General features: G+C 44.1%; 3 protein-coding genes across 4 annotated transcripts; 1 reads left to right on the top strand and 2 right to left on the bottom strand.

The window, feature by feature from the left end:
* LOC8054710 (BTB/POZ domain-containing protein At5g03250) lies at positions 4,636–7,457 on the top strand. Its single transcript, XM_002458551.2, has 4 exons — positions 4,636–4,850; positions 5,229–5,298; positions 5,377–6,702; positions 6,782–7,457. The coding sequence occupies exons 1-4, from the start codon at positions 4,792–4,794 to the stop codon at positions 7,280–7,282; spliced, it is 1,956 nt and encodes a 651-aa protein (XP_002458596.1). The 5' UTR covers positions 4,636–4,791; the 3' UTR covers positions 7,283–7,457.
* On the bottom strand, positions 7,565–13,165 carry LOC8054709 (secretory carrier-associated membrane protein 2). Its single transcript, XM_021455288.1, has 12 exons — positions 12,893–13,165; positions 11,863–11,976; positions 11,506–11,568; positions 10,628–10,661; positions 10,114–10,236; positions 9,494–9,556; positions 9,313–9,406; positions 9,174–9,219; positions 9,031–9,098; positions 8,539–8,587; positions 8,172–8,237; positions 7,565–8,004 (listed from the first exon to the last, which is right to left on the bottom strand). Exons 1-12 carry the CDS (start codon positions 12,947–12,949, stop codon positions 7,918–7,920), a joined length of 864 nt encoding a protein of 287 aa, XP_021310963.1. The 5' UTR covers positions 12,950–13,165; the 3' UTR covers positions 7,565–7,917.
* On the bottom strand, positions 14,072–23,031 carry LOC8082354 (katanin p80 WD40 repeat-containing subunit B1 homolog). Of its 2 annotated transcripts, XM_021455286.1 has the most exons (17): positions 22,709–23,030; positions 21,977–22,107; positions 21,760–21,877; positions 20,524–20,853; positions 20,219–20,289; positions 19,776–19,850; positions 19,561–19,704; positions 19,322–19,493; positions 18,544–19,206; positions 18,402–18,458; positions 18,181–18,317; positions 16,523–16,648; positions 15,588–15,662; positions 15,391–15,503; positions 15,034–15,150; positions 14,684–14,752; positions 14,072–14,538 (listed from the first exon to the last, which is right to left on the bottom strand). In XM_021455286.1, the coding sequence occupies exons 1-17, from the start codon at positions 22,737–22,739 to the stop codon at positions 14,469–14,471; spliced, it is 2,499 nt and encodes an 832-aa protein (XP_021310961.1). In that variant the 5' UTR covers positions 22,740–23,030; the 3' UTR covers positions 14,072–14,468. The 2 variants fall into 2 exon arrangements, with proteins under 2 accessions (XP_021310961.1, XP_021310962.1); XM_021455287.1 differs by lacking the exon at positions 16,523–16,648 and having other exon boundaries at positions 22,709–23,031.

Raw genomic sequence — 23,362 nt, 5'->3', positions numbered from 1 at the left:
CGAGTTCAATATCGAGTAAAAGCCTTTATGTTACATTGATCGTATTGTATTGTTTGTTGTTACAAGAGGTGCTCTCACCTTCTCTTTATGTCAATAGAGACGATTGTGGGGTGGTTTGTTATCCTGACAGATTCATGATAGTATTCCGATTATAGTACAAAAGGTACTTTCTACAAGAATCCGGCCAATCCGGTCTTATTCTACTTGGAGTCCGAGCCATGCCTCGCTACACTTCTTTCTGGAATTATGGGCCAGACCGAGGCCCATTTTTGGGTATCCTGCCAGTGGGGAGCCCTGAGGGCCCGTATCGACGTATATATATTGAAAATACCAAATACAAGAAGAATTTAATTATTATATCTACCCATCCATATATGATGATTTAGTTTGATATATCTAATCAATATCCGGTTAACACGACATCATCCTCGAGCGCGTGGGCAAGCGCTATGGGGTGCGGCGCCCTGGAGCTCTGTGAGCGGCAAGGGTTTCTGGAGCTCGAGGGCGCGGCGGAGCTCTAGGGACGAGCTCAAGGGCACACGGTGAAGCTTCGGAGCAAGTGGGCAGAGCTCAAGGGTGAGGTTGGAGGCGCAACAGAGCTTCGAGTTCAGTGCATTCAAAGCTCCGAGTGCGGCGAACGATGAGTATAGGGGCGGCGAGCAAGCATGGGAGAAGAGAGTTAGCGCAAAAAAGAGGAGAGAAGATAATGCAATGCAAGCCCATGTGCGAGATCCTCTATTTACATTTGTCTATAGACTGAACATTAAACTTGACTTTTTTTTTTGAAAAGATCAAAACCTGAGATAATATTATCTCTCTAATTAAACACGAGATGAGATGAAATCAATACCAACCTAGTATTTCACTTTGTTATCCGATCAAACAAATACTGATATCTCTACCGTTTTACGCCGCCGCCGCCCCCCCCCCCCCCCCCCCCACACACACACACACACACACACCGGAGAACGCGCGTTGAGCTCGCGTCCGCTCTGACTGGGTCTGGGAGAGCAAGAGCAAATACGAGGGCGAAACGTGGAATTGTTTCATGACACATATATATATTTCTTTATTAGGAAACATGAGTCGCATGCACCACCATGACATGCCGACGTGGGTGGAAGCGATGTGACGGTGACGGACCTGGCATGCATCAAAGAGATTCGCTGGGCGAAGGCGACAAGGGCGGCAAGGGATACGATACGAAGAGGATCGTACGTGCGGCGATCATCGGGTGTCCGATCTCCGATGCCGGCCACGATGAGCTGGGACTGCGAGTCCGCGACTGACCCACATGACTGACTACCTGAGGCTTTTGCTGGCTCGCTGTCGCAGTGCAACTGCGCAGCCCGGCTACACGCCAACACCCGCCACGCGCCTAGCTAACACTGAAAAAGAGCATCGGCGCGCATCATCGCGCACTTGCATTCACGTCTCTCCCTCTAGGGCGTGAGTAGTCGCCCAGTTTTAATGTGGTTTGACTCATTTGACCTTGTGAGGAACTAATGACTCTTTTGTTGTTCGGACAACCAATCACCTCTATGAGACTTGACTGTTGTAGTAAAGTTTGATCATGTCATTAGATGCTCTAATGTCATTGTCAATGCTAAGGCTGGTGAATTGAGGCAATTTTATCTTGTAATGGTCTGCCTTCTTGCTCACTCCATTGCTATTCATGCATTCCAGCAAGCTAACTATGGACATGGCGGCGCCTGGACATGACACAAACATGGTTTCGGTTTGGTAGTTGGAGTTAGTTGGGTGATTGGCATTTGTGCCTGGCCCGTTGGGTTCAAGGAGGTAAACAACAGCACTTGCGGCGGTTGGGGCTGGTGTGGCCTGGCCTAGCCTAGGCCTCGCGGACAGACCGGCTACCCTCAACCACCCCCACGAACACGCCCGTTGTGCCTACAGTTTCACTGTTCCAATACATATAGGGCCTACTTGGTTTTTTACATGTCTTACCCTACCTAGCCAGCGGTGGGGCAAGAGGGGCTCAAGCCCCCCCTACCGCTGCAAATCCCACAGAGCCCCCTTTTGAAGTTTCCTTAGAATTTCTAGCTTTCTGCCATTGTTGTACTGTATAGGAGGGGCTGAGTTCGAAGGTTGAAGACGACCTCACGACTTGGGCCTACCTGGGCTTTAGTTTCCTTCTCATTTCAATGCTTGTAATTCAACCGAAGCCCAGTAAGACCATGCGGTGTAAATCAACACATGTGTGGCATTGCGGTAGGCCTGTCAGTGCCTCACATGTGTGGCCGGCTGGTTGTTGTTTCTTTTTAATTCTACTTGGCACTACTACAGAAATGAACTTCCGTGACGTTGCTACTGTTCACTCCGTGACGGGCGTATTTTTTCCCCGCTTTGGTAAATCGTGCGATTTACCGCAGTGGACACTTTTAATTAACTGTGACAGACATTTTTGCCCGCTGGGGTAAATCGATTTACCGCAGCGGGCAACCTATTATGCCCGCCACAGTAAATTATTTTTAGTGGATGAGAACTTTAAATGAACCGCTGGAAAGAGAGAAGCAGCCCAGTCCCTTCCTTCCTTCCCCACTCGCGACTCGACTCTTCTCTCTTCTCTCACGGTAGTAGTGGGCACCAAGGAGGAGCAGGAGGAGAGGAACACCGAGAAGAACAAGGCCTCCAAAGGCACATCTATCCCCATCCATCCCTACCCCGATTCCTCCTCCTCCCTTGCTCGCCTCACCATCCAATCCCCATCTGATCTGACTTCGTCCATCGATTTCGTCTCTGTGTTTGCTTGCAGGCAGCTAGCTGGAGATCAACAAGAAGGCCATGAACATCCAGGTGTGTACCTAGTCGTCACCGCCGCTCGCGCCCTCCCGATCTCTCTCTCTTTTTCACTCATCTCACTATTCTTCCTTCTCTCTTTCCAGATCCGGTGAAGGAGCCACCATGAGCCAGATCTAGGAGGTGGAGGCCGGTCATGCCCATCTCCGCTGGCGGCGGGGGTCGTGGCTCTCCCTCCTATGTGGGGGGCGATTGGTTCCAGCGTGAGAAGGTGGATTAGAGCGGATCCATGGACAACGACGGCGACGACCCTGACCGGCGGCGCTAGGGTTTCCCTAGCAGCGGCGACAACAACCTGGATGGGCTCGTCGGGCCCCTAGATGGGCTCGGCGGGCCTGTCTAGGTTTTTTTGTTTTTTTAAATCATTAACCATGACGGGCAACATAAGGCACCCGTTGCATTAACCGCGACGGACAACATAAGGTGTCCGCTGCGGTTAATGGGATTAACCGTAGCGGGCACCTTATGTTGCCCGTTGCGGTAATTCCATTTTCCGCAGCGGCCACAGGCGCCCGCCACGGTGAGGCCACGATTAACCGTGACCTTTCATTCGTGGCGGACGCCACTGCCCGCTGCGGTAAATGTAAAGTGCCCGTCACGGTTAACAGTTGTGTAGTAGTGTTGGGTCCTATGAATTGAATGTGAGTATTTTGATTTGTAATTGGTATGGTGACATAGGAATTTTCAGTTGAGATTGTCGAAAACCTCAAAATGTCAAAACTCAATAAGAACTTTAGACTGCTATACATTGCTCTTGTATGGAGGGGTCAAAGTGGAGCTATGTAGTTGGCATTTTTGTTAAGCCCCTCCTAAAATTTTTTCCTGCCTACGTCCCCGTTGCCTCGCATTAGTTCAGCTAGGATTCACTGTTTGGTTACTTGTATCTTAGTCTAGTTGAGAAAATACTTTGTTTTTATTGATTGCCTTATCAAGTTATGTTGTGATATAAAAAATACAAGGTTATGACCATGATTTTTATTTTTATTTTATAATTATACTCTTAAAGTAATTATTTTATTATTTTATTTTATAATACCTTAGAATTCTTTAAAATATATTAGTATCATCTTATATGTACACATAATATGTACTGATAATATCATTAGTTGGATAAGAGCATTTTCAAGAGATTAGCCAAAAAGACTAGCCAAAAAGACTAGCCAAATTTACTGATTTAGATACCTCTAAAATAGATTTGACAAAAAAAATACTAGAGAAACCAAGAGATTGGATGGGTGGTGAGATAGTCATTCTAAAAGTAGATAGAGAATGAAGTGGGACGAAGAGCTAATAAATTTAGAGAGTTATTTACAGAGTCATTAAAGATATTTTTCCATTAATAATAATTTAATTTATCTTTAAAAAATAATTTAGCTAATCTGTTAAAGATACTCTGAACTCTTGCATCTAGCGAGCCATCAAAGATCATGGCTTCCCTTCATCAGTCTATAGTTTCACTTGCATGCGAATGGTCGAACAGACAACCCCCTGAGAAGTGGATCTTGCTGGCCAGGTGGCGCAAGGCCCAACAGCGAGTGACGTGCTCCTACGTCTCATGCATGCATGGCCGATCCATCCCCTTTTCCGTGGATCGCCTGGCAAAATGACCACGGGGACGTGGACGTCTGCCACCGATAAGCGTCTGACTAGTGGGGCAGGAGCTGGAGAAACACACAGGGTCCGGCACTGGCCGCACAGTACAGTCTAATTTTATCCAGTGCCCGCTCCCTTGGACCCGGGCCTAGCTTTGACTGTCCGCGCCATTTTCTTCTCGCCATTGTCTGCATGAGCACATCGACTTCTCTGATCTCTCCCGTAAATACTTGGCCACCGTCTTTCCTGGCCATCCTTTCAAAAAAAAAAAAACACAAGCATAAAGCAGTGGACACCCCTCCATCAGCCTGCTTTGCCTCGGCCGGCTGGCAGATCATCCCAGAGTAGTCGACTGGAATAACGAACTGGCGCAGGAGGCGAATGGCGACCATGAAGCTGGGTTCCAAGCCGGAGATTTTCGTCCTCGAAGACCTCACATGGTTATCTCGAATTTTCTAGTTTCCTTTCAGTTGTGTCGTTGATTCATGATACGTTCTGACGTCTTTCAAATTACTGGGATATGTAGGCCAGATTTATACGATAAATATGCCAATCTTTTTTTTTGGCACATAAATTATGTCTCTTTTTTTTGGAGGGGGAGTTTACCATCTCTATCCTTGTTGCCTTCAGTTTAAAAGCAAAATTTACTCCTGATGTCACAGTATGTGGCGTTTCAATGAATTTTACTTCAGTTTAACTGCATGTGCAAACGTGGCCCATTTCTACCGGATCAGATATCTTCCTCGGATCGAGCATTCTATCCTTATTAGAATTCAAAAAAAAGTTCACATTTTCACCTTGATGTCATATATTCCCAGGAGAAGCACGACCGAGCTTGAGAGTGATGTTGTTGTCGAAGTAGGAGAGATGTCCTTTTATCTCCACAAGGTTAGTGCCACATTCTTGAGTCTTGATTTCGGTTTGCTCTGAATCTGAACCACCGCGCGCTCTTGGGTACGCATGCAGTTCCCGCTGCTCAGCCGGAGCGGCGTGCTGCAGCGGATGATCAGCGAGTACCAGCCTCCGGCGGGCGGCGGCGGCGGCGGCATGTGCACGCTGCAGCTGGACGACATCCCCGGCGGCGCCAAGGCCTTCGAGCTGGCGGCCAAGTTCTGCTACGACGTCAAGATCGAGCTCAACGCGCTCAACGTGGTGTGCCTCCGCTGCGCCGCCGAGTACCTGCGCATGACGGACGACTACGCCGAGGGCAACCTCATCACGCAGGCCGAGTCCTTCCTCGCCGACGTGCTCGCCAACTGGAAGGACTCCATCAAGGCGCTGGAGACCTGCGAGGGCGTCCTCCCCACCGCCGAGGACCTGCACCTCGTCTCGCGCTGCATCACGGCGCTCGCCTCCAGGGCCTGCAACTCCGACGCCGCCGCGCCGCTGGTCAGGAACGCCGGCGTCGTCGTCGACAAGGACGCGCTCTGGAACGGCATCCGGTCGGGCGACACGGCGTCCGCCGCGGCGGCGGCGGCGTCCGGGATGGACTGGTGGTACGAGGACGTGTCCTTCCTCAGCCTGCCCATGTTCAAGCGCCTCATCCAGGCGATGGAGGCCAAGGGCATGCGCGCCGAGAGCATCGCGGGGGCCATCATGTTCTACGCCGGCCGGTTCCTCCCGGGTCTGAAGCGCGACACCAGCTTCAGCAACGCGCTGGCCAGCTACGGCGCCGACGGCGCCGGCGGCGGCGGCGCCGGGGGAATGAGCAGCCGCAACATCACCCCTCGCGCCGCCAGCGTGTCCGCGCCGTCGGAGGGCGACCAGAGGTACTTCCTGGAGGAGATCGTGGCGCTGCTGCCGACCAAGAAGGGCGTGGCGTCCACCAAGTTCCTGCTGGGGATGCTGCGCAAGGCGATGCTCCTCCACGCCAGCCCGCTGTGCCGGGAGAACCTGGAGCGCCGGATCGGCGCGCAGCTCGAGGACGCGTCGCTGGACGACCTGCTCGTGCCCAACCTCGGCTACCACGTCGAGACGCTCTATGACATCGACTGTGTGCAGCGGATCCTGGACTACTTCATGTCGTCCACGGACGGGATCGGGACGGGGTACACGTCGCCGGCGCTGGCAGAGGATGGTGGCGGCAGCCTCGGGATACCCCAAGGCGGGACGCCGTCGTCGTCGCTGTCGCCGATCACCATGGTCGCCAAGCTCATGGACGGGTTCCTCGCGGAGGTGGCGCCGGACACCAACCTGAAGCTGCCCAAGTTCCAGGCTCTCGCGGCCGTGGTGCCCGACTACGCGCGCCCCGTCGACGACGGCATCTACCGCGCCACCGACATATACCTCAAGGTACACATGGCTAAGCTGTGGGCATTCGCATTTCTTCTCGTGATCTTATCGGCATGCACCTGTACTGTACGTATTTCAGTCGCACCCGTGGCTGTCAGAATCGGAGAGGGAGCAGCTGTGCCGGCTGCTCAACTGCCAGAAGCTGTCGCTGGAGGCGTGCACGCACGCGGCGCAGAACGAGCGGCTGCCGCTTCGGGTGGTGGTGCAGGTGCTCTTCTTCGAGCAGCTCCGCCTGCGCACGTCCATCGCCGGGTGGTTCTTCGTGTCCGACAACGCGGCGGGGGGCGACGGCGCGCGCCCACACTCGGGCGGCGGCATCGTCCCCAAGGGCGCCGCGGCCATCGCAGGCAGCGCGCAAGCAGAGGCCGACGATAGTGACGTAGAGGGCGACGCACCCGAGGGGAAGGAGACCATGACCGACGTGAAAGCGCGGGTGTCGGAGCTGGAGAAGGAGTGCAAGAGCATGAAGCAGGAGATCCGCCGGCTCGGGAAGCCCCGGAGGTCCTGGAGCCTCCTCCCGAAGAAGTGCGGTTTTGGGGCCAAGGTGCAACAAGCTCAGACCGCCATGAGTGGCAAATAGATCATTTCCCTACTTCATTTGTTTATATTATATAAGCAGGAGCCTCGATTTCATTCCCTAAGTCCTATTATCTGATTGTTATAGTAACTGTTTCTGATCTAGCTAGCCCTAGTGTTATGCAATAATTACGTGCAGATGATTTGCACGGGATGATAATAAACTTAGCTTCAGCACAGCCAGCAATATCTTCTCATGTTTCTGTTGTTACTGGAACTTCTCTGTTGCCTAATACAAATCTGAACCAAACCTTGATAAGCAAAGACAAAGGAAAACAAAAACAAGAAAGGAAAATTACCTGAGTATGCACTTCAGCAAGAATTTGACAAAGTTCGGAACCAAGCGGTTTAAGGCCGTGCAAAGAATCACTCAAGATAAAAAGAACAACAACAATTGTCTCGCAAGTTAAGAGCACAAATCAGGTAGGAAAATGTATTACCAAAAAAAAAAGGAGTTATCTATAAGCACATCTGAACCTAGGTATAAGAGATCAAACTCTGGTGGGTAGGTGGTATATATTGCATGAGGGGAAGAAGGCTATAAGCTAGTATAAGTAATCTCAGAGACGAACAGCATATGTACATGACGCAGTTACCCATTGTCACACCCTGTCTCTTCCAGTCACCTAGGCCGCTCTATCAAAAGGCATTCCTCATAGCACCACGGGCTGCCTCTCGCTTCATCTCTGCAGCTTTTCCACTTCCACGGAAGTACATGTATACTTGCTGTATTTCCACAAGTTCAGAATAAGAATATCTCAGAAGAGTTCACTTCTAGAATAATCGAAACTTGAAGAGAGATTATGATGCATGAGTCATGGACAGCATATTCCTAATGAATGTCCCTACACATCAGTTCTAGGGACAGCAAAAGGTAAAAACATGAAACCCACCTGAATAACAACGATGCTGAGCAGTGATTCAAGGCAGAACATTCCAAATCCAATGAAGTAAAATATCTGGCAAACAGAAAATGTGACATTGTAAAATGAGTGAGCAGTTACCAGACACGATGTGAATTTGCTTACTCAAGAATAATTGAATATATTCGATCAGCCAATCAGAAAAAAAGGCAAAGCGTCAGGTGCCAGGCCTAGGACTGGTGCAAGATGCAAGAGGTCCATCACATATTTAAAGGTTGGATAATGTTTAGCTAGGGATCCCTGATATATCAATCGTTTGCTGGTATTGTATAACTTCGTATGATGATCCAAATTAACTTGAATCAAACCCCCAGTAAGTTAAACAGTTTAGACTTACCCCCACAATAGCACTCCTGCCTATGATATCAATAGCCGGCAAAATCCCACTGTACAGACAAAAAATGGAAATGCTGTTAGATATTAAATAATATGAGTGAGTTGTAACCTCAAACAGAGATAATAGTCAGAAATATAGTTGCTACAACGTTCTTAGCACTTTACTGCAGCAATAGAATTGGTCTAACTATACAACCTAAATTTTAGCAGCACTACCAGTACCAGGTGACCGTTAAAAGTAACACAAAACTAGTTATTCAACAAACAAAACAATTTGACACATCACCAGAGTAGTACATTAAAATCCACTATGGCTTGTGAAACATACGAAAAGGCCATACAGCAGTAAATTTTGCCCTAGTGCAAAATGGCACCAGTAGACTCAAAATTCTTTCAGGATCCAAGCAGTGCCTTATCCTCAAGTAACTACCAGATTTGAGCATGACCTAATAAATAATAACTTCATTTGTACTCAAAATCACATAACACTTACGCCAAAGATTTTCCTTTGAATGGAAATGGAGGAGCCACAGCTGACCAGACACAGAATAGTATATGGAGCTGGAAAGGGTAAAGATCATTAGCAAGGAGTGAAAAGCCTTTTTTGTCTAATATATGACATGATGCTAATCTTACCAGGTAAAACAAGAAAAACCACCCAAACTTCAAAGCACTTTCAGTCCTGTAATACAAATTTAAATAAACATGATGTGAAATGAGTAAGGTACAATGTGGCAATGAGCATGAATAGCCAAGGCAGAAACATATATGCAACCTCATCGCATTGTAAAGCGGGCGATACCAAAGCACGTAGGCCCCAGGGACACCAGAGATGAAGTAGATGATTGCTAGCAACCAGATCATGACACCTATTCAAGCGAGCCACTGGATTAGTTCCAAATTGGTAGTTTGATTCACAAGTTGTAGAAATGAAGTGCTCTGCCATATGCCCATACCTTCTGATTTAATCCATGCTGCTGTAGTTGCAATGATGTTCCAAAAAAGGCAGGCTGTCAATCCTGCATAACATCAAACTTTGCACAATAAGGACCTTGATCGAGCAATGCTAAGACAATGCACAATGGTGTCTAGATATCGTCTCCCATCTTTAATGTCTGCTAGCATGCTTGTCATCTGGGGCTACCACTATACTGATTCCAAACTACAACTTGTAAGAATTGCTTTGGACATTGATCGATGATGATGAGAAATTTAAGCCATGGCGAAAAGAACAGTGATATTGTTTACATATGTTGATCAAGGAACGCACAGGATTCACTATCAAGAACTGCATTTTGGAAATAAGGCCCAGGCTTTGGATTTGTTTGAAATTCTCTACCTCAGAAGGTAAATGCAGTCAGCAGAAAGAGAAAAATGAAGTCAAAATTCAGATGAAATTTCTCGGTATTACAATGCCATTTCCCTTGTGACAATAACAGTTTCATATACAAGATAATGCTGCGATGCCATTTATTTCGACATACTGGATGTAAAAAAAATGAGGCTTACCAAGTAATTTACTCCTTTCATCAAATTATTTCCCACGATAGGAGGGCAACAAGTAATTGACACTTACCCAACAGTGAAGAAAACGCCAGGTACTGCATCCTTTGTAGGTGAATTGGTATCTCGTTTGCAATGTCATGATGAATAATGGGCATAAAGGGTGGCCAATTCTTATCTTCAATGACAATACCAGCTGCCAAAAGAAAGGAAAAGGACATATTACTAAAAGATACTCTTAACATGTAAAATTACTACAGCATGAGCAATAAGCAACACAGTAGCTTAACTAGTTATTCTAGGTGAGAAGGGAGATAAATGAAGTGGCTTTTGCAAGAATGGAGCACACAAAAGTAACATTTCAAACAAAGGAGCCTCTATAAACCACCAGTAAGTGGGAGTACTAACAAAAAAGAGTAAACTAAAGTCCTAACCTCTAAAGCCTTAGAGAGCATCACATAAATGACTAGACCACTCGAAAAAACTTCCTATAAATCCCTCATTCACAAACTATCAGTTTTATACCATTACATTATTTCTGTTTTCAAATATGTTCTGTTCAAACCCAGACATAAGTAATAATCTACCTCTGGCTGCAGCTTCCTCCTTCCTTTTCAGTTCCTGAGGTTCAAGGAAACAAAGGGAAGAAAACCAGGTCAGCATCTAAAGAATTGAAAATTTGGGTGAACAATTATAAACGGTACTGTCTTTTTCTATAAAATTATAAAATGAAGTGCTTGGGGATCTCCCCCACAGTTTTTGCCTTCAAAAAAAAATATAAACGGAACTGGATTGTTCCAAATATGAAAATCGCAGAAGCAACTGTTGATTCTGGGTAAAACTGGTCGACACAGGTCACTGTTAGGTTCAGTATATTGGACCAATGTGTCACAAAGTCTCTCATGTGAACAACACAACAAATATTCTATAAACAAACAAAAAAAAAGAACAAATGAGTAGAAGAACTGTTGGTAACAATGTGCAATTGGCAAATACATTGTTAGCCTTCACCTAAAAGCACTATAAGTGGCTGCATGGAAATGCCATGTTCTCTGTGTTACTCATTCTTTAAAAGTTTCAGCCCAAAAGTGAACTTATTGATGATCTAATTAATGGTTAGGAGCGGTCTGTTAAGTGTGTCATGTCAACTTAAGCTGCATAGCTACCATATTGCATCATGGTTAATTGGTTACTGTTTCAGTAACTCTAGAAAAGTAAACTTAGTACTTTGCTGGCTCTGTACTGCTACATATTTAAGTTCAATAAAATCACAATATCCAGGAGCCTTGCAAGATATCATCCAGAAGTATGCCATGATTTTTATCCAGGAGAGTAAATGACTATTGAAAGCAGTAGGACCACTTTAAGAATTCGTAACACGTGGTTTGATAAAAAAAAACAGGGCACATAGGATAACATGCAAGCGCATATTGTGGTTTCAAGTTTTGATCACAAAGGCACATACCCTTTCCCGTTTGTTTAGCTCAGCTTCCCTTGCCTGCAGTTCTTTCTCCTTTTTACTAAGGTCCTACATTTACATACAAGCATCACATAATCAAACGACCATAAACACATCAATGAAAGAATATCTGGAATTTATTTTGAATCCAACATTTAAAAATGAATAACATGACCTCCACCCTTGATCCATAACATTGTACATGACCTTCGGGGAAAAAAATCCAGATGGAAACATATATGCACAACAATTACATACTTACAGTGTTAGAATGAATGATCATGTAATATTTTTCTTAGGCAGAGCAGATGATGTCAAATACAGAATCCCACAATAACAACAGAAACAATGGAAGTCTGTTACCTTAGTTGAATCAAGAGGTATGTCCACTGTCGCAACACGATCATTGTAGAAGCCTGCTGGTTCATGAGGAAGAGGTGGCATCCGAGAATTAGAAGCAGGAGGTACACTTCCACCCTGCAGAATAGGATGCAATTGGAAGATCGATAAAAAATTTAAAGAAAACAGGTGGAAAATTAGAACCAGCTGGAAGCATGGTTTGCATTATCTAGAAGATATCAGAAAACTATGGCCCTAAAGCTCTGAATTGACAGTACTGTAAGTGTTAGATGGAGCACATCAAGCAGGCATACAGAGTCACAAACTCATGATGCAAGAGCACAAGCAGCCACATGTCAATTTCCCAAGGAGAAAGAACTTCGGCAAATACCTGATGCTACAAACAGCCCTCAATTCCCTTGTGCCCTTAATAATTCTCACCCCCAAAAAAAATATGCAGTCAGCCCTCAATTCCCTTGTGCCATTAGCATATTGTAGCTTATTAATATTGATGCCAACAGCCCTATGTGTAAATTGCCCTATAAAATAAGTTTTCACACGTCCACTACAATGAGTAGGTTCCTAATATAACCCCGCAAATCCACGGCTGCGAACCCCACACCCCCCCCCCCCCCAACCCAAGCATCAATTTCCATGTTTAAGCATCATTCCTCCCTTGAAAACCCCAGAACAACAGCTACAAGCACAACCAATCCCTATCCTTGCAACAACTCGAAATCAGCTAGCAACACGCAAGCACAAGCACAAACACGGCACCCCATAACCGAACCCGATCCTCAACCACCAATTCTAGCGCCAACTATTCGACAGATCCGAGCATCAACACCTTCCAGGGGTCTCAACGAAGCGTCAGGGCCAGAAACCAGCGCCAACGACCTCAAACCCGGACCCAAGCCCAGCTCTGATTCTGATTCTCTGCATACAAGCAAGCGCGGGACCAAACTTCCACAAGGCTACTAGATGAATCGCGGCCTAGTCGCCTAGAGCGGGGAACAATTGCTACCCAGCTACAACAAGTACAACGATTACTCACCGCAAAGGGGTTGACGTCGTCCTCCTCGAACGGGTTGCGGTCGTACCTCCCCGCCATGGTTGCCTCCTCCTGCTGGAGCGGCAGCTGAGGCGGCGGGGTCTCCGGCGGAGGAAGGCAAGGCGACGAGCAGCACCAGCAGGGGGGCGGAGTCCAACCTCCAACGTGACGGTGGCGACAACTGCTACGCGCGGCCGCTTTTAATTCTAGCCGGTGTTGTTTACTTGACGAAGTGGGTTTGGAATTTCTGATTTGTTCCTAGTCCTTGTGCAGTGCAGCCGTGCAGGTGTGCTTGTTGCGCTTGCGTTTGCGTTCCCGTGCTGACTGGTGCGATTTTACGCGTGCCGGTGTGTAGCCGACAGGTGGGGACGGGCTGGCAGCTGGGTCTAGGTGACCCGGTAAGGTCTTGTTTGGATGTTGTCGGATTCACTTCACATGCGTTGGAGTGGATTGAGGTGGAATTTAGTTCAAGTTCCACTCCAATCTACCCCAACACATGTGGATTGATGCGAATCCGACTACATCCAAACAAGTCATAAGGTGGAACAAAATGGCGGTACGACCGCAATGGCGTCTCTTTCAACCCTGAAGGACAAGATAACTGTCAGCGATTATCAACGGGTACTGGCAAGTTTAGTAATGTTCATTAACGAAAGAAGCTTTCAAGTTTACGTATGCTGGGCTCTTTTTTTTTTGAGACTTTTAAATTCATTACTCAAACCGACAAGTCATTGTCAGAAACTATTACAAGAACATCTTTAGGGACAGAACTTGTGACACTGTCAATGGCTAATTTCAGCCATGACTTGTCAGAAACGATTACAAGAACACTGATTATATATTTACAAGTCATAATTTTCCCGCTAGGCAACAAACAAGCTGAATTTCCAGGCTAAACAAATGGAAAATCCCAGGCGGAACATTACTTTGTCCTGGCATGTCATCCGCAAACTAAACAAACATGCCATTGGACTGGAACCGTGGAAAAGAGTAACATAATATGTGTATCATTTCTTGATACACGGCAGAAGAATGATTCACAACTACCCAAGAATGTCATTAAAAAATGTACTAGTAAATAAAGGAGAGAATGTGCTATACTGTTTTTTTGTATCCTTAGCGCTGAAGGCAATGCAAGTCCAGGACACATTCGCACGCTAGGCCTTGTAGCAGACAGTTTGGTATATCGATATCCGATCCAAGTCAGACTGATCATTGGTCATTCCTCATTCGTTCAAACTTTACTGGGTTACGATTACAATGGAATGAACAAACACCACATGCTACATGATGCATCCTATCACCTGCATCGTAACCAAAATGGTCCCCTTTGTGATTGTTTCCTCTCAACTAGTCTTTGTTCAGGGCTGCCCATACAGCAGATGTGGCTAATTACAGACTGATGCACGGCCAGGCTCACATATACAACAGGGGACCAGGCTGAATGCCAGCCCAAGTCAAAACACAACTGCATGGCCCACTTGCAAAGCTATGACAAAATTACAAGCTACACAACTGTGGGTAATTTTTGCCAAAAAGAATGGTATCTACTCTGTCGTATACATGAACTTCCTCCGACCTAGATCACCACCAAATCTTGCAATGAAAGATTTAGTTCTTGAGCAAGTTGTGCAGCTTGACCACCCCGCCTGTACCAAAAAGGAAAAGAATATCATCAGGGAGGTGGGGTGGGGTGGGGGGGGGGGGGTTAAGAGACAATGTCCCATTGCAGCAACTGATACAGAATTGAGAAATGGAGCAAAAGATTGTGTAAAGTGAAAGGGAGAGAGTTACATAATCAATGGATTCAAAGTTTGTTGAATCTTTTGCAGATGGTTAAAGCACCGTGTGCAACGTTGCAACCTGCATTAGAAAAGCAAAGGTTTAGTGACTTCTATGTTCTATGGTTTGATTTAGTACAACAGTCTCTCATGACATCTAGTATAATCCAGCTTATAGGTGTGGAACAAATAAGCTGGGTCCAGGGCAGCTTATAGGATTATTATTATATAAGATAAGATGGGGTGCCTGGATTATAAAAGCTAGTTAGAATGTTTGTTGATCACTAGAGCTTGTGTAAGCTGGATTATACAAGATGGGGGTAAACAAGCAGGTCCTAAGATTTGCAGCTAAGCTGACAATACCTCTGCTCAGCCTGAATGTTAACTCCAACGCCTAAATTTGCTGATAATGTTGAATGAATTACTGGTCCAAAAATCTTTATAAGATCCAATAACATTTCCAAAGAAACTGTAGCATGCCTGCAAATTTGAGGCAAAGCAATGGCATTTTGTGAAACACGGTTACTGCTCAATCAATTGTTTTTTTTTCTAAAGTAGGATGACAATATTTGCATGAGTCAGAGATAATGAAGATGTTGGGATGTTTTCTCTTTCAAATAAGGATAGACTTGAAATGAAATAAAAAATCCAACACATTACCTTGTTTTCTCTTTCAAATAAGGATAGACTTGAAATGAAATAAAACATCCAACACATTACCTTTCAGTCTTGCTACACAGTAACCCGGAAAGAACAGGCAGAAAGCTTGAGAAAATTTCCAGGTTGAAAAGATCAAGCTTCCCTTTGAGAGCACTAACAACATCAGCTTGAACCTGTTATAATCTCAACAATCAGTAGCTAAAAAAAATTATGAAGTACAGCCATGCATAATCATCATACATCTTAAAGAAACTTACAGCATTGTCAGGTAGCTTTGCCACTGCAGCAATTGCTCCTTTGATACCACTTTGTTCAAAGACGTGCCGCATCATCTGAGCACATAAAACACAAAGATTATATCGGTTAATCACAGAATAAATGTAGGAGGCTGGTCAACATTACTTCAAGGGAGCATGTGTATTCTCTACATGAGCCTAAAGGATGTGAAAGATACTAGACTATACCACAGAATAAGTTTACATGTTCACAATTTGCCACTAATGTCATACTAAGGCCTTGTTTAGTTCCCAAAAAAATTTGGATTTTGGTACTGTAGCAATTTCGTTTTTATTTGACAAATATTATCTAATCATGGACTAACTAGGCTCAAAAGATTCATCTCGTGATTTACAGGCAAACTGTACAATTAGTTTTTGTTTTCGTCTATATTTAATATTCTATATATATGTCACAAGATTCGATGTGACAGGGAATCTTGAAAAGTTTTTGGTTTTTTGGGTGAACTAAACAAGGCCTAACATGTGGACCCATGAACCATAGGGGCTGTTTGGTTCCTGGCCATAATTTATTTGCCACCACTAACCTTAGGGGAATCTTGCCACACTTTTTAACTCTATGACATGTGGAGCCCAAAAGAATCTTGCCTAAGTTTAGTTGTCAACCAAACACTTGCCAACTTGTTCAAACTTGACTAAGGTAAAGTGTGGCTAGCAACCAAACACCACACCCCCATAGATAATACATTTGGTGTTCAACGTTCTAATTATATTGAAAAACTAACCAGAATGATTCTTCCTTCATGACATCTTCTTTATTTGTTCGAAGTAAGTTCACAGAGAATTCAATGAAGCTGTTATGGCAAGTAGACCAGTCCTCGGCTGGTCTACTCGCCATAACAGAAGCACATGAACTGGTAACAAGCAACAGTCAGCTAGTAAATAACAGGAGTCACCTCTAGCTTTGTCAACCGAAGTTTTACAGCATTTATGAATTCATCATGGTTCCGTACTAAATTGACAGGAACCATCACCTCATCCACTGTTGACAGATCCTTTTCATATGTTGTACTTGGTTCTGCCTGTTAATTGCAATCATCACCAAATTTGAACAGCCAAAGATTTTTCAAAAATGCTATAGCATGAAAAAATAAAAGTAGAGCAAAGTTGAACAATGTTCAAGTTGTATTCTGTACTAATATTTTATGAATGTTTCAGTATCACTTTAATCTCCAATCCAGTTCCAAAAAGAAAAAACTTTAATCTCCAATGGGAATACGGGATAAATTCCCTAAACATTAAAGCACAAGCTGTCCCAGCATTCTGCATCTAGTTTGTGAAAATACTTTCTGTCATTACTTCTTTCTGTAAAGGAAGAAGTCTACTTTTGGCCATCGAACTACCGCTCATGTCCAATTATGGCCATCAACTCCAAAACCAGACATCTTTGGCTGTCAAACTATCAAACCCAGACAACTTTTCAAAGGTGATTTTGCCTATATATGTATTTTTCTAAATAAAAAATATGGTTAAATCTCTGAAAAATCATAACTAATTCATTTTTAAAAAAATACAAAACAGGTACCAATTTTTGTTCTAGAAATAGAATCCATCTGATGGTACTCTATTTACTTATTTAGAACTCTTTGGATCTGACTTGTTCCTGTTGCTACTGTTTTATTGCTTGTAGGCACAACCGTTATTTATTTAAATTATCATTTTGCACTTTACTTTATGTTGATTGCATGATGTTTGAGTTGCCTTATTATCATTTTGCACTTTACTTTATGTTGATCCCATGATGTTTGAGCACCTGCCTTATTTGAAACCTAGGACTTAGGCCCTGTTTGGTTCCCCTTGTTAAATTTTAGCTAGCTAAACTTTAGTCATTTTAGTAGCTAAAGTTCCAAACACATTGACTAAAAGGAGCTAAAATAGTTTAGTTCCATTAGTTACCCAAGAGTAGCTAAAATAATTTTAGCTAGCTAAAATTTAGCAAGGGAACCAAACAAGGCCTTAGTCAAGCAATCAAAATAAAGTGAAGCACTAGCCATGCAGTGACTAAATAGGATCTACATGTGGTGACATATTCGAGAAAGGATCTACATGTGGTGGAACATGGCATCTGCGAGGTAAGCATCACCTTCGAGAAAATCCATTGGATATTTTTGGTTGAGCTCCTGGTTTAATAAAGTGCAAAGCGATAATTTAAATAAATAGTGATTGCTACTACGAGCAATAAAACACTAGCAACCTTTTGCAAGTCAGATTTTGATAGTTCGATGGCCAAAGGTAAAAGCAGACTTCTTCCTTCTCTAAATGCATGTGGCAGTCGGGACTCAAAAGATTCAGAGTTCACATCATTGTAACTAGTATAAAAATATGAAAGCGAAATAAGATTCAACGTAGCTGCAAAATTACTATAGCAAGTAAAAAATATAGAAAATAGGTAAGATCCAGTGTAGCTGCAGTAGTTTAAGCAAAACAGTTGTAATTCTTTAGGCATGGCCAAGACTAGGAGAGCACATAGGAGTAAAGATACCACAATACAAGTTGATCAAGATGAGCTACAAATAACTATGAATAACTATACTCAAAATGTATGGATACATACCAGATGGGACGGAGGGTTGTCATTTCTTGATGCCCGATCACCACAAGAACCAATTTGTGGTGAATAATCAGTGCTAGAAGACTCTCTCTTTTCCCATCTCTCAACAAGAGACTTTGTTTTCCCCAGTGGCACAGCAACTGAAAGGAGTTCACTCTATCATTAGAAAGCTATTTTTAGGCCATGAAGAATCCTTGACAACATCAATTAATATGCATACACACCTCCTCTAACATATTTGACCTTGGCAGTCTCTGTTGTTGAGCATGGAGATTCAAAGGCTGCATGAAACAGAGTTATACTGTTACATTACCATACTAGCAAAACAGCAGGTCAATGTTTAAGAACAAAGAGAAAAGGCTATACATTTATCATCATTTAACTGTGGAGAATGGTCCAGCAACACTGTTCTGTCCATCTTTTCTGTTATTTGTGCAATACCTTCATTATCCACATCCCCAAATTCTTCTTTCTTGTAATATGGAGTTAGCCCAAAGGAGAATTTTAAGCTAGACAAACCCTCTGAGCAAACATCAGGTTCAGTGTATACTGATGAGCTATCACTATCAGCAGCACTGCCACTAAGTGAGGGTTTTCTTTTGTGAAAAGGGGTCCGAAAATCATCTGGGGCTGCAGCTGTGTCTCCAGTCCCTCTACGAACATTGCTTACTGTTTTGTCCTCTAAAATGTCTCTGGGCACAACAACAGGTGCAGGAACAGCCTGAGATGTAGTGTAAATATCTTTCACTAAAGCTGATTCTGTAAGATTGCTTTTCTTAGCAGTTGCAGAATTATTAGCTCTCGCTGCACGAGATGCTGATGAAATGTCTCTCTGTCCAAAATTACGTTCCATGATTTTTGGGTTGGTGGAAGGACTATCAACAAGCTTCATACGCCTCACCGGGGTGGAACCCTGAACAGATGATTTTAAAGACGAATCAGGTCTTCGTGGAATAGTACTGCTCCTAGCTTTCTTGACCTTATCTGTAGTTGCTGGAGTCAAATGTGAACCACGAACCCTGCTTTCAGCTGCTATCACAAAAGAAAGAGAGGAGGGAAAGGTCGTTACTATGGGTGCCAAGCAGTAATAAGGAAAAAGAAAAATCTCAATACATATTAAATATATAAATAGTTTGAAACCTACCAATCCCAGATTCCTTGACTTTGTATGAACTTTTTGAATGTGCCATTGCTAAAGCAGGACGAGAATTTGCAGTGCTATCAACTGGTTTCACAGGGTTATCATCCATAGACTGCACAAGCTCAGCAAAAAAATTTGCTTTGGGCAACACACCAAGAGCATAGGGTCCAATGAGCTGGATCAAATAATGGAAGTTAGAAGAGGCAGGAAAATAGATATGGCATGGAAAAAATGACACTCACTGATATATCAGCAGCCCATAGACCAACACGGCGTTCATGGTAGGAGCATCCCAAGAGTTTCCCTTCATAAATACTAAGGTCAGCTAAATTACTCCACCCCATGTCAACAACATCATGGCACCTTACTGGTTCCCAAGAGAATACCTGAAAATATCCATGTCCTCAGGTACCAAGCAAATAAACATCAATCAAGAACCTATGAAAATAGGACCTACCTTTAAGCTTTGGTCTAATCCACAGAAAAGGGTTTTACCATCTGGGTGAAAGACCATAGAACGTACACTGGTACCCTGGAGATAGGAGTCATGTAAGCTATCACAAAAGACGAAAATGGATGTTCTCCTCATGTGTGTTTAGAGCAAGGGTTAAGAAACAGGGAACAAGACATAAGTGAAGCTCAGGCTAGATGTCAGACCATCTCTTACAATATTGAATCAACCGTAGGGAGATATGAGCTAAAGTACTCTGAGAAAGCTCTTACAGTTATGATTTATAGAAAGACAAAGACAGTAATACAAGGCCGGCAGCAAAGAATGTACTGTAGTTACCATGCCTATAGAATATGCACACTAAAGAATTGAGCCATAGTTTGTGGTCTTCAAATTATCGATTTCATAATCATAAGCAAATCTAACTTGATTAAAAAAACTTGCAATACCTCAGGTCCAGAAGAACCTATCAATTCAAAAGTTTCAAGATCCCAAAATTTCACCGTCCTATCAGCAGAGCCTGAAAAATGTCAGGATGATTCACTCAGAACACATTTCTACTTCTTTAAATTTCACTTCAGATGTATCCAACAAAACAATTTCTTTTCTTATTAAAAAATGAGATTTCAAACTATTACACAACAAAGATGTGAATCAAAACAAAGATTGAATTCATTTTTTTCTTGTGATTGCATTAGGTCATGCTTTGATAAGAAAAGGGAAGAAAAAAGAGATGCTGCGTATAGATCGTTACCTGTTGCAAGCAAAAATTCTTGAGGGTGAAAATCAATACAGTTGATTTGTCCACTGTGAAACTTGAAATCATGTAGAAGCTTTCCAGCTGTCAAATCCCACACCTTCACAATGCTATCTTCTCCTCCAGTGACAACCCATCGTCCATCAGGGGTAAATCTGATTGTTTTAATTGCTCCTCTGTGACCCTTATATGTGTGTATACATCCTTTTTTCTTTATGTCCCATATCTTCAGGTCTGTATCTGACGAACCAGATGCAAAAAACTCGCCAAATGGATGGAATTCAACAGCAGTGCAACTCGATCTGTGCCCAGCGAGAGACCGCACAACTACATTTCAATTAAAAAACAAATCATATATCTATTTTCTCCAAAGCATGTCATTATCCATTCACAGGAAGCGTTACTATACATGGTTAAACTTGATGAAGTTGGATGAGTTTCTGATGCAGGACAAAATTACATAGATCCGAGAACGCTTAACAGAAATTGTTAAGACAACATTGGCAGGCAATACTATCGGCCTTAGCTCAGTAGACCCTGGCCCCTTTTTCATGGAACCACCAAAGCGCATACGTTAAAAGTGGCCATTCAAGACATTTTGAAATGACTTGGAGGCTTGACAAACATATAATCATGGTTCTACCACAGGCAATCAAAAATGAAAAGGTAACGCAACAGAACATTATCCTCATAGAGCATTTTCCATCTGTATAACTGTATCACAATAAATCTAAGGTGCCGTTTGGGACTTTGGGTCCCTTCATTTTGGAGGAATTGAAAGCTACTTAATGGATTAAGCTATTTGGCTTGGAATTTGAGATTCCAAAAGTTGCCAAAATTCACATATAAGCCTATCTCAAATTCATAGGGTGGAAGATGGAAATCGATTCTATAGATCATCATGCTATGTTTCTACTCCGCAACTTATAGCACGCTCTTCAACTCACTTCTCTATAGTAGAAATGCAACATATAAGTATCTCCCTTGTATGGCTAATAATAATATACAAATATATTCCATATACAACCATATTAGCTTAATTAATTTGTGCCTAAATTATAATTATTAGAATGAATTCAATTCCAAGGATCCAAACAGGCTCTAAAGGGATTTTTGATGAAGTAAACATAAAATGGCCATTTTCATATTATGCACAGACAATAAATTAAGTAAGAAATATGTTATTAGGGTATAATCCAACTGTGGGGGCCTTATATAATTATATAGCCACACCTTTAGCTTCCTCCAAGTCCCAGAGCTTGATGGAACCATTAGATGAGCCAGCAAGCACAAGCACCTCTGCTGAATCAAACTGCACAGCCTCCACCGCACTTGTGTGGCCAGACAAGGTCTGTGCAAACAATTAGACTCCCATTCAGAAATACAGCATGATCAAATTTCAAGATAGCCAAAAAATGATAGCAGTGTCATTGACATAGGGGACACATACCAGAAGTGGTGTTTGCTTGCCAATTGCCCACAGGTTGACCTTGCGATCATTACCGCCAGTGATGAACACACGGCTAGACTTCTTGCCAATGGACAGGGACCTAACTTCAGCATCGTGCGCCACAAAATTCTCTAATTCGGGATGCTGAGTTAAGGAGATGCCAAGATTGAGCAGCGCTTACTTACTGACAGTTAACTAGTAGTCGTGGTGCTAGTTGTTACTATTGCTTGCATTCAACAAAAGTGACTGAAGAATTAGCTAAAACAGGACTAGCACATGTATTTCCGATACACATTAATGGAAATGGGGGCAAATGCTCGTCTAAAAGAAAAGAAAAAACAGAGCCAGAAATAGCTGAATCATCATAAAGATATTCGCATTCAGTTAAAGCAAAACAGATTTCGAATTGGCACTATGACCTAAATTGGGGGCAGAGGGGAAACTGTTAAATGAACCAGTTCCAACCTCTTAAGGTTTAGCTTGGATGCTTAAAACGATTCTTTCTTGACGCCGATTGCCAACAAAGTACAGGGGCGGCCGGAAATTTCAAGAATCTAATACAGGAAACAGCCCAAGACTAAGGGAATACGAGAAATTTCAAGAATCTACTCGCACTCTACTGCTGGAGCAATGCCCGCCAGGGTTGCTTCACGGGACGGCTGCTTCTTCCTCCTGCGAGCCAAATCGAATCAAGAAACACACCGGCAACTCGAAGACGGAGTGAGAGGATACGGAGCTCGTAGCCGCGCTTCTCGGGGTCCATCCCTCCGGGCTCCCTCCCCAGTCCACGGGCGCTGGGTGGCTGCGGGGCTGGCTCGCCCCGCGGGACCGTGGCGTCGTCGCCGACGTCGACGACGAGTAGGACTCGGATTGGGATCCGAGTGGTCTTGTGGAGCAGGGAAGTTGGCGAGAGCGCGTCCCTTTTCCTCTGGTTGTTTTTGTGCAGGGCAAGGGGCAGTGAAAACGAGAGAGGGGTGGAGCGGCGTGGGTGGGTGGGGAGTGGAGTTCTTGTCGTCTCCCCCCTCTCGCCTCTCCTACGCGTCGCTCCGCTTTTGCTCCCGTCCCTTTTCTTCCTGTACCGAGAAGCAGCAGGGGCTAAAAGCAAAGGTTCCCTCTTCTCGCGTTCCTTGAATCGGGAAAAGGCAAGGCTCACATGAATCAGGCGTACGAAACCAACCGTGGACCTTTCGTTGCTGCCAAAATAAATCCAACGGTTGAGAGCAATCTTGAGGTACAGGGGAAATGGAGACCAGTAGCAGTGGATTATTACTCCTCCTATTGACGAATGGCGGTCAAGGTTGGCAAAGACAGCGCACCGCCACGGCAATTCCCTTCAGGTTGGCCCACTGCCCGCCCCCTGGACAAGGGCTACAGTTTAATGCAAGC

The sequence above is a fragment of the Sorghum bicolor genome, chromosome 3 (genome assembly GCF_000003195.3).
Source record: "Sorghum bicolor cultivar BTx623 chromosome 3, Sorghum_bicolor_NCBIv3, whole genome shotgun sequence".
Classification (NCBI taxonomy): domain Eukaryota; kingdom Viridiplantae; phylum Streptophyta; class Magnoliopsida; order Poales; family Poaceae; genus Sorghum; species Sorghum bicolor.
Note: the sequence above shows the minus strand (reverse complement) of the source record. Positions and strands in the feature narration are given on the sequence as shown.